Raw genomic sequence first — 15,610 nt, 5'->3', positions numbered from 1 at the left:
TGGGTCACAGATCCCTTCAGTACTGTTGGTAAGTGCATGACAGATGTTTGCACAGGGTGCTGTGGGGACCAAAGGAAGGACATCTTACCCATCCTAGGAGAGCGAGGGAAGGCTTCTGAGGGAAGGCGGTGGACCTTAAGGAACAGGTATGAGTAGGAAAGCAAGGAAGGGGGACGACTGATGTACTGGGTGGAGAGCATAAGTCTACCTAAGAGATGAGACAAAATGTAATGACATATAAAAGGAACTGCAAGGATAATAGGTTCGTTCTGATAAGGTACAAATTATAAAGTGAGTGATGGTAGTGAGACACGAGGTTGGAAAGGTAAACGAGGATATCTGTAAACTAAGGAGATCCCCAGAGGCAATGGGGAGTTATATCTTTTTAAATAAATCCATTTACATAGTCAGATTTGTCTTTTAAGAAAGTAGAAATAAGAATATGGATACACATGAGCAAATAGAAATTAAGCAGTCATTATATAAAAAAGTAAGGCCCACAAAGGCCAAACAATAGATGATGCAGGAGTCAGGCAGTCAAAAGACATAAGAACTGTGACGATACCTCAAATCCGTCTGCAGTCTTGCACTCACAATCAGAAACCAGGCCTTATAGAACACTGACTCTTCTTGGTGAACGTGGGACCTTCAGGGAGGTCCTCTACTAGTCCTGTAATTAGTTTCAGATAGTCTAGGGTTGAAAAATGATAAAACGTGGCTAAAAGAATGATCACTTTCTAATGGCAAAACTGGCAAAATTTAGGGGAGAAACAGCACTTGATTTAGAATGCAGACATTTGAGTTTTAGTATTTGTCCTACCACTAGCTATGCAAATAGAGGCAAGTTATTGTGCATCTCTGTTTCCTGAACTGTAAAACTGGGATAGCATTTTTCTTATAGGTTTGCTGTGAGATTAAAATGAAATATAAATGAAAGCACTTTTAAACTAGAAAAATGCTATATAAAATTATGGTTTGATCACTATTAAGACAGGAATTGTGTGGTTTTTTTTTTTTTTTTTAACCTGAGTCCTCTTCAAAGAAAATACCATTTAAGAACAAACTCTTTGAATTTAAAGACCACTGGTGAGTGATGAACTGTCAAGCATGTGTGAGGAGGTAAGAAAGGCCTTAGCCCCCAAATAGCCTTTAAAACCTCGAGGGATAAGAGAGCTGTTTAGAAAGCTGACCATAATGCATTCCCTTTTTCCTGGGCGGTGGCTGAGATAATCTGGAATAAGGTGTCTTTGTGCAAATAAATGAAACACGGCCGGACAGCCTGCTTGCTTTTCCAGCAGGTAATTATTAGTGGCTCAGCCAGGATTCCCGAGGGACATGGCAATCAGGGAGAGTCCGAGAGCAGGTTTCACTAGCTTCACCCACACCAGGTGTCCTTTAACCTCTTGGAATTCCCTGTGGCTTGAACAATCCTCATCACTTTGATCCAGAGATAAAACTTTGCTACTGTTCCTCCTCCCATGTGTCTACTCAGCAGGGAAGGGACCCGCACAGACAGACGGAATAGAAAGGGCTAAGAGAGCATATAGCACAGCACTCATGGAACAATGTGAGGAAAAGACAGAGGGTGTGGGAAGGAACACACATTTAGATCAACTTGAAACTGCTTAGAACAGGTTATCTTTTTCAGATAGGATGCAGCACATTTGGAGCCAAAACAAAAGAGACAAAAATCACTTTTTCTTTTACTGTAAGTTTTCTTTCCCAGACATGCACCCCTTCATACATATACACCAATATTCATGGGGGCCACATTCCCCTGAAACATAAATACGCTTTCTTCAAACAGCAACAGTTACTTGTAATGCTTTTATGTATTTTTGTTTGTTTTTTAAAAAAGCAGAGGGTAGGGGAGAAAGAGGAAATCCAGGACTGTGCCCTGGCCACTGCAGCCTGCAGAATGAGCTCCCCCGGGGGACAGCCTCCCTTTTAATGCCAGCAGGAAGAAGGGAAATAGGTCAGGGCAGCAGTCTGAGTTTTCAGCTGGGGCTGTCCAGCATGAGGATGTCATTTTCAGGCAGCAGCAAAGAGCAATTTCTGAGGTCTCAGAGAGGACAAAGGGGTCATCGCAAAAGACCTTGGAAATGATCACCAAACCCCCATATATTGCCCCTGTCCTCTGAGAACTGTACCTCCTACAGCCTTGAACTGTGAAGAGAGTTAAATTGTGACATTGATCTTTTAATAATACCTTATGGCCCTTTCTCTAAAAGTTCAGGTTTCCCCAACACAGCAGCGATCACAGTGCTGGAGGTACAGCCACCAGTCAGTGTGTGCTGACAAGCTGGCCTCCTGGAGGAAGGTGGGAAGAGATCCCAAATCACCGTTTTATTCAGAACAAGGGCTTAAGAGGGGAGAAGATGGCTTGGGATTGCTAGATCAGTGTTTTAGACAGGAATAGCAAGACAGGAAAGAATCACATACCCAGGACCACATAAAAACTAGAGTGTGAAAACCTAGGAGTTTGCACTTTTAAGTCAGATATCTACCCGTTAGCTAATGCTATCTCTCATCACTACTTCTGAGAGGATGCTAGCAACAGGCACAATTCCCCGTCTGGGAAATCACACCAGACCTTCCTGTCCTTGACAGTGTGGCAGGGAATCGCCTTAAAGAGGTAGCTGTACAGAGGGAGGGGGTGTCCCCAAGCACATGCTATTATTCAATGGGACACAGCACTTGGCTCACAGGCACAGCTATAGCAACAGGTACAACAATCTCATGCAGTGTGGTCCAGAAGTGCTCCAGCCTCAACGGCAGGGGACGAGAAAGCCAACTTGCACTTTCAGGTCATAACAAGCCACTTGAACCCAATTCAGCATACCCTATATAGCAGTGGCCAGCAAATGCTTTTGGAAAAGGGACAGACAATGAATATTTTAGGCTTTGCAGGCCATATATCCTGTCACAACTACTCAACTTTGTTGTTGTCTAAGTGTGAAAGTGTGAAAGCAGCCACAGACAATACATGAAAGAATTAGCATGGCTGTGTTTCAGTGAAACTTTATTTGTGAAAAACTGGTGCTGGGTGAGATTTGCGCATCCCTGCTATACACCGACTGAATCGGGCTGGAAAGAAATGCTGAGATTACTGGATTTCCTTTAAGTAAAAGTAAGTGTTAAGTCCTCTGATAGTTCCTTGGCTGCTCTGGGCTTCAAGGTCACAAAGAGAATCAGGTAATGACACTCTTCCTCCTGCCCTGAGGCTAGCAGCACCACCAGAACGTCCAGACCACTGACCTGGAACAGTCTTTCCAGACTTCCAACTCAGGGAAAAGAACAAAAATCAATAGGAATCAATGGATGAGGAGAAGCAACATGTAAACGATGAAGAAAAAGAAGAAATGCAATGCAAAGATGGCAGGAGAGCGAGTCAGGAAAATGGAGCTGAGTCTAGTCGTGGCCAGAAAAGTAGCTCTGTGCTGACTACTGTCATTGGAAAACAAATTTAAGGAAAGCAGGGTTATGAGGTCTCAGGATAATGGGGGCCACCTGAAACTGCAGAGAAAAGACCTGTCTTACACTTGCAGGCTCCACATGCGGACATGAGATGGAAAGATTATAATTCTCTCTTCACCCAAAACAGAGGAAGAGACAGGCAGGAATTCCTGCACTGCTCCTGAAGCCAGGACGATGCCCTTAATAAACATGGTGTCATTTTTCCAGCATCAGTGACCATTACACAGTCCCGCCCCCACTCTAGATCCTCCTCAAATCAGTTTATAGTTTCACAGAGTGGAGTCCAACTTGACAATAAGGCCTCTCTGGGATCACAGAGAGCGGTTCGGGAAGCACTCTGAAATCACGAAATCTCTATGCTGCTTTTCCATGAGAATGCACATGTATGGTAACTGGGGAAAGCATGCAGGGGATAGAGAAATCCTGGAGGAAAATAAGATAAAGGAACAAAATTTTAAAATTTAAAGGGAAAGAATGGGGCAGGGTCAAGGACAATCAATCACATCTTCAAAATACCTGGTTATTTGAGCTAAATCTGATTATAAGGAGAATAGACACGAGGTACAAAAAACCAGTTCACCCGTGGCCGTTCCAGCAGCAGCTTGGCTCCAGAAGAGTTCCTGGAGTGCACCGTGGCACAACAGAGGCTGCCCCGAAGGTAAGAGCTGCATGAGGTGGGAGGCTGTGGGCCCACATGCAGGCATTCGCGCAACTTCTGGGTACCTCAACCAAGGGCAGGAAGGACTCTGCATCCAGAAGTACCAAAGCATCATGTTCTCCTTTGCTGTCTCTTTGTGGGGTGAGGGGAGTAAGGCAAAAAGAGTAATGTTTCCCAAGACAACTTATGGTATGAAAATGAAGGTACTACATAGGTAACGGTAAATGAATAAACCTGCAACAAAACGAACACTTCTTTTCATTCCTACACTGTTCAGAAAACAGTTTTCATATATTATATGAAGGGAAATGTCCAGGACAATAGGCTGCAACTGGTTCCTTTAGTGAAAATCTTGAATTATTCCTGGTTTAGGCCATACTCATGTTTCCTCTGGATAAGACCTTTCAAAATAGCCAGCCCAAGTAATCATATAAGCAGCTAAGAAAATGCAGAAAGGTTCTTTCTGTTTTTAATTTAATTATCTCATCTAAAATGTCAAGAAAGGTTCTTTCCTGAGAGATCCTCAACATAGGCACATGAAAGACTGGGTCACTATAATCAAGAAAAATCAACTTTGGATTAGACTCAGATACATGCCAGGGGCATCAAAGCAGGTGGACGAAAAGCTTGATCTTTTTCAACAAACATTAGCAAATATACAGACAAAGGTAAGGTCTCAATAACCATGAGCATAAAGGAGCTGGTCAGTATTCCTCTTCACCCCCTTGTACTTTTAGATATCACCAGTGGGCCAGAAACATGATCAGGAGGAAAAGTGGCAGGGAAAACAAGAGCTGAAAAAGAAAGGGAAAGAAACTTTTGGATAGCGTTCCCCAACCTTTCTGGCACCACGGACTGTTTTCATGGAAGACAATTTTTCCATGGACCAGGGCTGGGGGGCGGAGATGGTTTCAGGATGATTCAAGTACGTTATGTTTACTGTGCAATTTATTTCTAATATTATTACATTGTAATATATAATGAAATAATTATACAACTCACCGTAGCTTGGGGACCCCTGCTTTAGGAGATGTGAAACAACAGGAAGATGACTATGGTGAGAAATTTGATTTCGATAATAAGTGGTGAGAATGCCACCAATAAATGTCCTAGGCAATCCAATGCTAGATTTCCTCCCTCTATCCAAAACATAACAAAAAATCAAAAATCTGGTGCTGCGTCTTCTGTAATGTCTTTAAGTTATAAATTTGAGTGGACTCACCTGCTTTTTCCAACATAGTTACTCTGCAGTTCATTATCCAAAGGCCTACAAAGTCAGAGGGAAATGCTACAACATTTGCCATTCACCTAATTCCTGGGCCACTTCAAAAACTGCAACAGGTACTGGTAGACAAGTAGAGTGCTTAGATTCTTGAAATACTTCTCTAGCAGGGGGCTATCTTTAATTGATAAAAATTCAAGCTACAAAATGGGAGGGAGGGAGGCACCTTTCATGTCAATATAAGGATTTCTACTCACAAGCATCTTCACAAAAACAAAAGAGGGGGCAACGTGACTGACAAAACAGTTAAGCCCTGCAACACCCCCAACCACTAGCAAAGCAGCTGTACTACCCAGGTGTTTGCAGCTGATGTCTGGGAAATGGAACTGGCAATTCGGGATTTGTTTTGCCACCTTCTTTCACAAAACGAGAAGGCAAGGGCTAGAGAGATCCCAAAGAGGTGGCAACTGACAGGAATAATACTGCTTAGTTAGCAGTCAGAGCGGAGCTTCTCTCAAGTTCAGGGGAGTCCCACATAAGCATCGTGGGCTGGCTTGTTCTCCTGTACCTCTCACACCTAATGTACTTGCTAGTGATATAAATCAAAATGAGATGCTGAAGCTTATAAACAGGTATTTGTATCACTGAACATTGTAAAGAACTCCACGCATCTGCTCTCCTGGGTGTACAAAGACCTATGAGAGAGAGAACCTCTAGGACCCCATATTCTTGTAGTTCTGTGCATATTACGATACTGCATGAAAGCTGGAAGGACTCTATACATTTGAGTGTAAAAGAAATGGGGACACAGGCAGATCCACAATCCTAAGCCTGAGCCTAGTACACTCCCCCACCTAGCAGGATGAATGGCTGGCATACTCCAGGAAAGAAGATGGATCTATTGACGAGGCTGGAGCAAAATTAGCAGGTAGAAGGGCACCACAGCAGCTGCGAGCCTAACTCCTGCCTGCAAGAGCCAGCCCAACAGGCAGAAACAGAAATACAATTAAATTAAGTCAGAAAACCCGCTACAGAAAATGCAATTACTCAAAGATACAAATAAATGTTCAAAGAAAATTGGCCCCTGACAGGGTTAGTCAAGCTTCTAAATCCAGCTGGAGGCAGGCAGCTCAGGCTAATTCACCAAGGAGGAGGAATGCAAAGCTGTAGGCTCTGTGCGTGTGGATCCTGGCTAGGCTGGCCTGGGGTTCACCACACATCCCAGGTCACCAGCAGAGAGGAGCAATTTGGGGGCAGCTGGCCTGGCCAACGATACAGGACTCAAGGAAATAAGATGTGGGCAGACACAGAATGGATCATGGATGTGCAAGGCTAAGCAACGGAAAAAGCAACAGACTGATCTCTGACACGGCAGAAAAGCATCAGACCAAGGCAGCCTTGTTTTCTCACCCCTCCCCATACAAGAATCAACAGGAAGATGTCCTACCTCGCGTTGAAGCACCAGTTCCTTGGTAAAAAACATAGCTTCCTCGCTGAAGGGTTCTCCTTCCTGCACCAAGCCTGGGAGGTTTCGGGCTCCTCTGGGGCATTCAATGCCTGTGTCAGGAGAAAAGGAGATTTTGTGATGAAAAGGCGCCCAATAGGCCTGCTGTCCAGCAAGGACAGGCCCCTGACACCTCCAAAGAATCAGCTGTTACATGTAACTTCCATCCAATCTGAGACTAAGTTAGAGGCAGTGAGAGGAGTGGAGGAGGGGTTTAGTTCTCCCCAGGTGGAAAAAACCAACACTGTCACAGCAGCAGCAACGGAGAGCGACTCTCAGCCACAGCGCCTGGGAATTATCAAGAACACCTGTGGGAAAGGAATGTTCCACATAAAATGAGCAGAAACTTCCCCTCCTCACAGAGAAATCCTTAGTTTGTACCGCTCACTCCTTACAGTCCATAGTCGCGCAGCTTTGGGATCACTTACAGAAATGGCTCTTACCTAAACGTAACTGATGTCCCAGCCATTTTGCCTGCTGAGAGCCATCTCAGCTGACTCCTAGACATTTTCGCCTTACCATCTGCCCTTCATATCACATTCAAAAGGGTGAATTCAGTGTCATTTTCTTCTTCAAATAAGCCTCCCCGCTCTGTCCTCTGGCTATATTTTGGACAATAGCACCATCAGTTTTTCATTCAGAATGAGAGACAGTAAAAAACAGAATACTGATGAAGTGTTAGGTGTCTGGAGCCCGAAAGACCTAGATTGACATCTTAACTATCACTTATTAACTTTGTGACCTTGGCCAAATTACTGAACAAAGTCTCAGTTTCCCTATTTGTAAAACAGATATTTATAATATACCCACTTCTTCAGGTTGCTATGTGAATTAGGAGAGATTCTGAATGATGTCTGCCACATGGAAAGGTTTAATGTATTTTAGCTATTATTACCATAATCTGTATCATCGTTATCATTATCACTCCTAGCAACTCCCATGCTCAAAATCTCAAAGTCTTCTTGAATCCTATCCTTCATGCTTCTTTGTATCCAACCACAGTATTCTGTGCCAAATAAGTGCACACAGGCCAACTTAGTCTGCCTTTTCCGTCTTTGGTTCAGTCATTCATTTTGCAAATATATTTATCACTAACAGTGATCATCTGTGACAGATCATGACATATATGTTGCATTTTGTTATCTGAATAAAACTTACAAATATTTCAAAGAAATTCATATTGTAGCTATAATTACGAGACAAAAAGTTGAACTGGGCTAGAGACATATGAAAAGAAATGTGATGAAAATTCAGGGAGAGGATGCATTCAGTGTCTTTGAATCACAGGTGGTATCTCCTGCTGCAATAAGGCAGAACTGGGAGGAGCTACCAACCTATTTACAAACAGCCTCAAGGGAAGCTAAGAGAGATGTGGCACAGGAAGACCAGAAGCAGGGTGTTTAGGTGATTGCAAACACCTGCTGGGTTGGCCACAGGGAGAAGAGGTCCTACCACTGCTGGGACAGCAGGTACATCTCTTTATGTATGAACATAGCAAGGTGGCTGCTGATGTTTCTGGCCAGGGCAAAGATTCAAGTTGACACAGCTAAGAAGAAAGGGAATAGCCTATATTTCAAGCTTTCACAAGATGAAGAACAGAGCTCTCTGTCCCTGAGCCTCAAGGCCTCACAAATGGAAGATACCATATCAAATGAAATGCTAGGCCAGGAGAGAGACTGTAGCAGGAGAGCAGCTTGAGCTGGCAGCAAGAACCATTCTCCCACCCTTGCAAAGATGGGACAGATGAAAGCCCTACCCAAATGTCACATGGGTAAGAAGATCACCAGGGCTGCCTGGCACTTCAGTGCCAGGCTGCAGGGGAGGAGTGGAACTTATTTTTGTAAAAGATAGCAATAAACTCATGAGCCAAAGAGCTTGAGATTAACCCTGCAGGGAGAGATGAGGTGAGAGAAAAATGGAATGAAAGATAGCCTCTGTTTTTGACATCAACAGCCAAAAATATTTTTCATTTTATATCTGCAAGCTAAGCAAGAACAGAATTGTCAGAGAGAAAAATAAACAATTCTATTGAACTATCTTGCCACGTAACCATAGAAAAAGTATTGTTGCACAAACAAGAATAATGCTGTCCCACCAACAGTGTATAAGCGTTCCTTTCTCTCTGCATCCATGCCAGCATCTATTGTTTTTGAACTTTTTAATAAAAGCTATTAACTGGGGTAAGGTGATAGCTCATTGCGGTTTTAATCTGCACTTCCCTGATGCTTAGTGACGTTGAGTATTTTGTCGTATGTTTATTGGCCATTAGTCTGTCCTCCTTTGAAAAGCTTCTGTTCATGTCTTATGCACATTCAAATGTTTACTGCCACACAATTCACATTTTTATTTATTTATTTATTTATTTATTTATTTTTTGAGACAGATTCTCACTCTGTTGCCTGGGCTAGAGTGCCATGGCATCAGCCTACCTCACAGCAACCTCAAACTCCTGGGCTCAAGCAATCCTTCTGCCTCAGCCTCCCGAGTAGCTGGGACTACAGGCATGTGCCACCATGCCCAGCTAATTTTTTCTATATATTTTTAGTTGTCCAGCTAATTTCTTTCTATTTTTAGTAGAGATGGGGTCTTGCTCTTGCTCAGGCTGGTCTCAAACTCCTGAGCTCAAACGATCCGCCCACCTCGGCCTCCCAGAGTGCTAGGATTATGGGCGTGAGCCACTGCGCCTGGTCCACAATTCACAATTGCAAAGATGTGGAACTAGCCCACATGCCCACCAATCCATGAGATGATTAATAAAATGCAGTATATGTATACTGTGGAATACTACTCAGCCACAAAGAAGGATGACTCAATGCCTTTGGCAACAATATGTATGGAACTCGAGACCATTATGCTAAGTATCTAAAGAATGGGAAAACAAACACCAGATGTACTTACTATTAAACTGGAACTAACTGATGAGCACATGTGCACAGAAGGAAATATAACTCAATGGAAATCAAACAGGGGGGAGAGGGGAGGAGGGGATAGGCAAAAACCTACCTAATGGGTACAATGAACACTATCTGGGTGACGGGCACACTTATAACCCTGACTCAAGCATTATAAAAGCAATCCATATAATCAAAAACATTTGTACCTCCGTAATACTTTGAAATAAATAAATAAATAAATAAAATAATGCTAAAACAAGTGTTCAGTTTGTTTCTGACTGTTAGCAGCCATCCGGGAGGGACAGGACTGGGGTGCTGCTGGGTGAGGCTGCTATGAACTGGGGACTAGTGCTAGGATGCAGCTAGGGTAATCCACTGGGCAGCAGGAACTAGGGGGGAAGAATTTTCCCTATGAGGGCACGAAAGATTGCTGTCAGTCTCACTGGTTGAGTACCCACTCCCTTGTCACTCACTTGGTATTCTGAAGTAGGCTGTTTTTGTGCCCTTCTAAAGCGGAAGTAAGTAAACATTCATGTACATTCCTGTCAGGCAGGTATAAGAAAAAAGAAAGGAACTTTGACCCGTCTCCTCTGAAGTAACCCTTTCCCCGAAGGGACAAGGGAGCCCTACACAGGAAACCAAAACAGGGATTTAGAAACCTGAAGTGGGCAGGAGGAGGCAGGCTCTATTACCAGACCAAGGTGCAAAGTCAGGGCCAGGAAAGCAGGAAGGGTTTTATGATATCTGAATGTCTGAGCATTAGAAATTTGCTGAGCCAAGTTACACCTGCAGATAAAGGATAGTGTACATCTACAGAGCTTTTTTTAAACTTTTTACTTTTATTATGACCCACATACACATTTACACATATATGGGCATAGACACATGTATAACACAAAGTTTCCATGAAGCAATGGTTGATCTTGACTATATGTGTTATACTGATAGTCTCCTGTTCCACTTCATTAAAGAAAAAAACAAGATGGCTCTTGACACCAAAGTAAGACCTCTACTGGGGCACAATACTCAGCTTGAAAAACGCTGGGATAGATTGAGGTGTGAAGACAGAGGGCCGGAAGGCTGGGCAGGTCCTGATGATCTTAGACAGTTCAAAAGCTGCTCCAGCTGAAAGTTTACCAGGTTCCGATCTTGCTCTGGTGTCCTAAGGGATCATGAAACAGGGCGAGAAATGTGCTTTCTACTGACAGAGAGAAGACCACACAAATGTTAACATCTTAAAGCCACAAAGTTACTTGTTGCTGCTGAAAACCAGGTGAAGACACATGCTGGCAGCAAGAAGAGTTCTGCTATGCCCTCCTCTCGCACGAGCTCAAGGAGCAAGTCAGCCCAGCCCATACCGAACCTTTACTCAATGCCTGCACTGCTGGGCTGGTGTCCCTGCTGTGCTGCTTTCTTACCAATAAAATGGAGTTTAAAAGAAAAGTTAAAGAAAACAGATAAAGAGGAAGAAAGTTGGGTTCTCAGGCAGCAATCCTGAGGCTGCTGCAGGCTGACAGGCAGCAGAGGAGAGCTCCAAAGCTACGAACTGTAAATATAAAGTGAGACATCACTGGACGTTCTCCCCAGCCAGTTGTAGAAGTGCCCATAATTCTGGATCCTGCATATTACCACTAATAAGCTGTCTTTTCTGATAATGTACCAGTACAGTGCTGCCTGCTGATAAGGACATATTAACTCAGCTGTGCTTCAAATGCCACAGGTGCACGGTAAGTGTCAAGTTTACCTCTGACACAAGCATTCAAAAAACAAAACTGTTTTGTTTTAATAAAAAACAAAACAAAACACACTACACCTAAAAAAATCTCAAACATTCTTGAGCACTTTCCTTCCCTATTATGAGGTGTTCCGGAACACCCAGTGGGGCCTTCTCGGCTGACTTCCACGAGGGCAGACACAGAAGAGGCGGGCAAGGCACACGCCCACCCTTGTGGCCCATGTGGCTCCCTGACCTTTTACAACTACGGGCCATCTGCCTATTATCTTTCGCACCTTTTCCAGACATTCTGGGATATGAGTGGTAGATCAAGATTACTTAAAACAAGACAAAATTAAATTAAATTTAAAAAAGAAGATTTTGCCTGACTTTGTATGGTTTAGGAAGAAAAAGTTTATTACTAGCCGTCAACACATCATGGTTCTGGTTTCCACTCTGCCACTGACAGAGCATTAAACTTCTCTAGGCCTCATGGTCTTTGTCTACAAAATGAAGGATCTGCAGAATCTCACCGGGACATAAAATGTTACAGTTTTGGTTATGCACTTTTGAGATTTCTCACACAAGGCTTGACTCGTGGAGTACAGGGTGCCTCTCTTCAAACTTAAAATGCTGGGGTATGGAGCAATCATTCTATTAAAAAAATTATACACTTAGAGACATTGACTAACTAGGTCAATTAGCACAAACACTTTGGTCAGTCAGCTTTGGAACAAGAAGTGCAAATTCTTGTTAATGACAAGATAATGGCTGTATAAGAGATTCTATTGATGGCTATGTGAGAGTTATGTATTGCTCTGAATATTTTACACTCTGTGTTGAGTTTTATGATAATTAAGCCTCAGGACTCTAAGTGTGTTCACTTTTTCCTTTATTGGGCAGGGGGACCTAAGGGGAAGTGTGGCAAATCTACCGTGGCTAGAAGTACATGACAGCTTCCCAATAGCACTTAGTCCAGCAACAAGAGACCAGGTATTGGCTGAAGGAAACAAAACTCTAGTGGGAACAAAAACCAATTTGAAGGATTAGTCAATAGTGCTTACTGTATGTCCACTGTGTTCCCACCAGTGCATCAGATACCACAGAGGGAAGGGCACAGGTGGTGTGCAGAATCTGCCTTCTGCCCACTTAGGATTCTTCAAAACCTCATGGTTCACCTAGAAGACTTTCTGTAGCTCTATTTAAGTAATACTTGCCAGTGCCTACTCTGGGCTAGGCGCTGTGTGGGAAGCTGATGATTCAATGATGAAAAAGAATGCTTTGTGTTCATGAAGCTTAATTACCAGGTAAAAGAAGATTATTTTCCCCTACTATTGTATAAGGTATTTACTGGTCACTGACTTTGCCATTTGGCCTATAGGTTGTAGAATGTTAAGAAATAAGATGTGGTAGATAATTGGATTATGTGCGGCAGATGCATGTGTGTCTGGGAGACGGCAGAACGCAATGGAAAAGTCAATGATGGGGCTCACCAGGACACATCCCTTGCGAAGGAGACAGCCTCTGGCCTGGCCTCTGTTCTCTCCCCTCACTGCAGGCTGGGAATGGGAAGTCAGAACAGAAGGTGGGGAATGGCGGGAGGGGAGGGAGAGGTGCTGCGGCACCAGAGTGAAGGGCAGCAAATCTGCAGTCAGGACAGCAAGTGGGAAAAAAACTCCGTTCAAACAGAAATATACCAGGTGAGTCAACAAGAGTCTCTCTTTGGAATTTGAACTGGCCCGTGTGTAAAACATAAGCCCAACAGGAGTCAAAGGAAGGAGGCAGTAAGCAGGGGAGACTAACTCGCATTAACACTGGAGATCTACGGTGAGGTCCCTGGAGCAATCTCAAACTCAGAATCTCCCTCCAGGTTCCAGGAACTGCAAGACCTGCCCCTAGCTAGAATCCTGTTAGATCTTCATGGATATTCTCTGCTCTTTCCCCCCATTGCCACCATGAGCTGTAAGCCAGTCTGTGAAAATCTCATATTTTCAACCAAAATAAAACTAAAGCTAAAACAGAAATTGCTTCTTAGGGAGGGCACTGTGTCATACTCAGATTTTATTCTCTCTAGCACCCAGTAAGTATACCGTCCAGCACACAGTGGCATTGTAGAACCTCAATAAATGTTGCATGAATATTATTGAAAAACAGTTCTCAAAAAAAGTAAACACACAGAAATGGTTAGAACTGTCAGGGTTGCAGACCTTAAATGAGGTCTAAGTCTGATGCATGTGGAGAACAAAGGTGTTTTATGCAAATACCAGGAGAGGAGCTTACAGAATCCCTAACTACATATATCCGACTTTCCCATGGTTATGTAATACTTCAAGGGTGAAAAAATACAGCATAGCTACATTCATTTACCCCACTGGCCCTTAAATGGGCACATGTGGAGAACGTGGTTTAAATACAGAGATGAGGTAGATGGTCAACACTGACCAGCAATGTCAGAGAGACCTGAAGCTGGAGTGCAGCAGAGACGTTTAGCTTCCAGTACAACAAAGGAGAAAAATTAATTCTCACTCGTGACCTGTGTTCAGCTCCAGGAAGCTATGTGGCCACATGGAAATGCAGAAAACTGGAGCACACTTAAAGAGAGCAGGAGAAAATGACTCAGGGGCGTGGAGGCCTGCCTTTAAAGGGAAGATAAAAGGTGCTAAATCTGTACAGCTCGGCTAAGTGGTGACTAAGAGGGTGACACGATAACAATCTGTAAATATTTGAAAGGTGTAAACAGAAGAGAGGAGGGAGAATGCTTAGTCTGGAAACAAGGGGTGTAATTATTAGGGGAAAGAAAATTTGGACAAAATATCAAAAAAACTTAGTGTGGGGATGACTACTGGGATATAAATAAGTTTACCAATGGAAAAGAAAATGTTATTTGGTCCTAAAGCTGAAAGTTGGTCACTAAATCCACCCCTCTGCTTACAGTGAAGCTGCCCCGATCACGGAACTGCAATTTTATTTTATATTTAGGCAAAGACCTCTTTGATAATATTCCAATCTAAACACCTCTGTTTTAAATACTGCTCCCTAAAATTTCAATATAATTTTTGTTGATCAAACCACAGAGGAGACAAAATGGCAGTTTTGGTGGGACTTTCAGAATAAAAAGAGGCTTTATCTGCTAGCCACATGCCTGCTAGCAGAAAACGTGGGTCTGAGCGTACACATGTGGGGAACACACAGCTGGGAAAGGGTCAGGAGTCTAGATCTAGACTATCCCATCTAGCTTTCACCTTCCTTCCTGGTCTCTAAGACCCCAGGCAGGAATGCTGTAAAAATATTCCTAATGGGAAATTATCAGCATGTCTCCCTTCTTTCTACACACCGTACACAGTCCCCTGGAGTAACTGTCAAGGACAAGTCAAGGCACAGAAAGAATACCGAAATGAGCTTCCTGTCACACTGACTGCACTCCTATACCTCTGCCTGAGTTCCTGCTGCTGCAGCTACTCAGTTTATAATCCACAGGCTCTCTGCAGAGTCTTTTTCACCCCCAGATTCAATTAGTTCCATTTCTATACTTTATCCTGTCATCCTTTTCCCGACCAAAGAAAATCAGAAAACAAAAACCAAAATTTTGAAAAGCCCCACTACACAAGAGAGTAAGCCACTTAAACTCTCTATATAGACTAAGAAAAGCAACATTTTTAAGTCTGTCTAGGCTAATTTTAAAAATCCCTTGGTGGGCTCGGTGTGGTGGCTCATGCCTATAATCCTACCACTGAGAGGCTGAGATGGGAGGATCCTACCACTTTGGGAGGCCAGGAGTACAAGAGCAGCCTGTGTGAGACTCCATCTCTGTGAAAAAACAGAAAAACTAGCTGTGCATGGTGGCGCGTGCCTGTAGTCCCAGCTAATTAGGAGGCTGAGGCAGGAGGATTGCTCAAAACCAGGAGTTTGAGGTTGCAGTGAGCTATGATGACGTTGCTACACTCTAGCTTTGGGCAACAGAGAGAGACCCTGCCTTAAACACACAAACAAAGAAACCCCAAACCCTTTGGCAATAACAATATATAGATAGATATTCCCTTCCTAAGCATCAAAAACACAATCAAGAACTCTTTCTCTCTCTTTTTTAAGAGACAGAGTCTTGCTCTGTCATCTAGGCTGGAGCACAGTGGCATGACCATTG

At 43.4% G+C, this 15,610-nt stretch overlaps 1 protein-coding gene across 1 annotated transcript in view; it reads right to left on the bottom strand.

Moving 5' to 3' along the window:
* Nucleotides 1–15,610, bottom strand: part of SND1 (staphylococcal nuclease and tudor domain containing 1) — a 423,230-nt gene that overhangs the window by 97,157 nt on the left and 310,463 nt on the right. Inside the window, exon 16 of the mRNA XM_069462550.1 lies at nt 6,805–6,914. Within this exon, the coding sequence (XP_069318651.1) occupies nt 6,805–6,914 (110 nt within the window). The remainder of the gene's footprint in view (nt 1–6,804; nt 6,915–15,610) is intronic.

The sequence above is a fragment of the Eulemur rufifrons genome, chromosome 29 (assembly GCF_041146395.1).
Source record: "Eulemur rufifrons isolate Redbay chromosome 29, OSU_ERuf_1, whole genome shotgun sequence".
Taxonomy (NCBI): Eukaryota; Metazoa; Chordata; class Mammalia; order Primates; family Lemuridae; genus Eulemur; species Eulemur rufifrons.
This window is presented reverse-complemented; position numbering and strand designations above follow the sequence as displayed.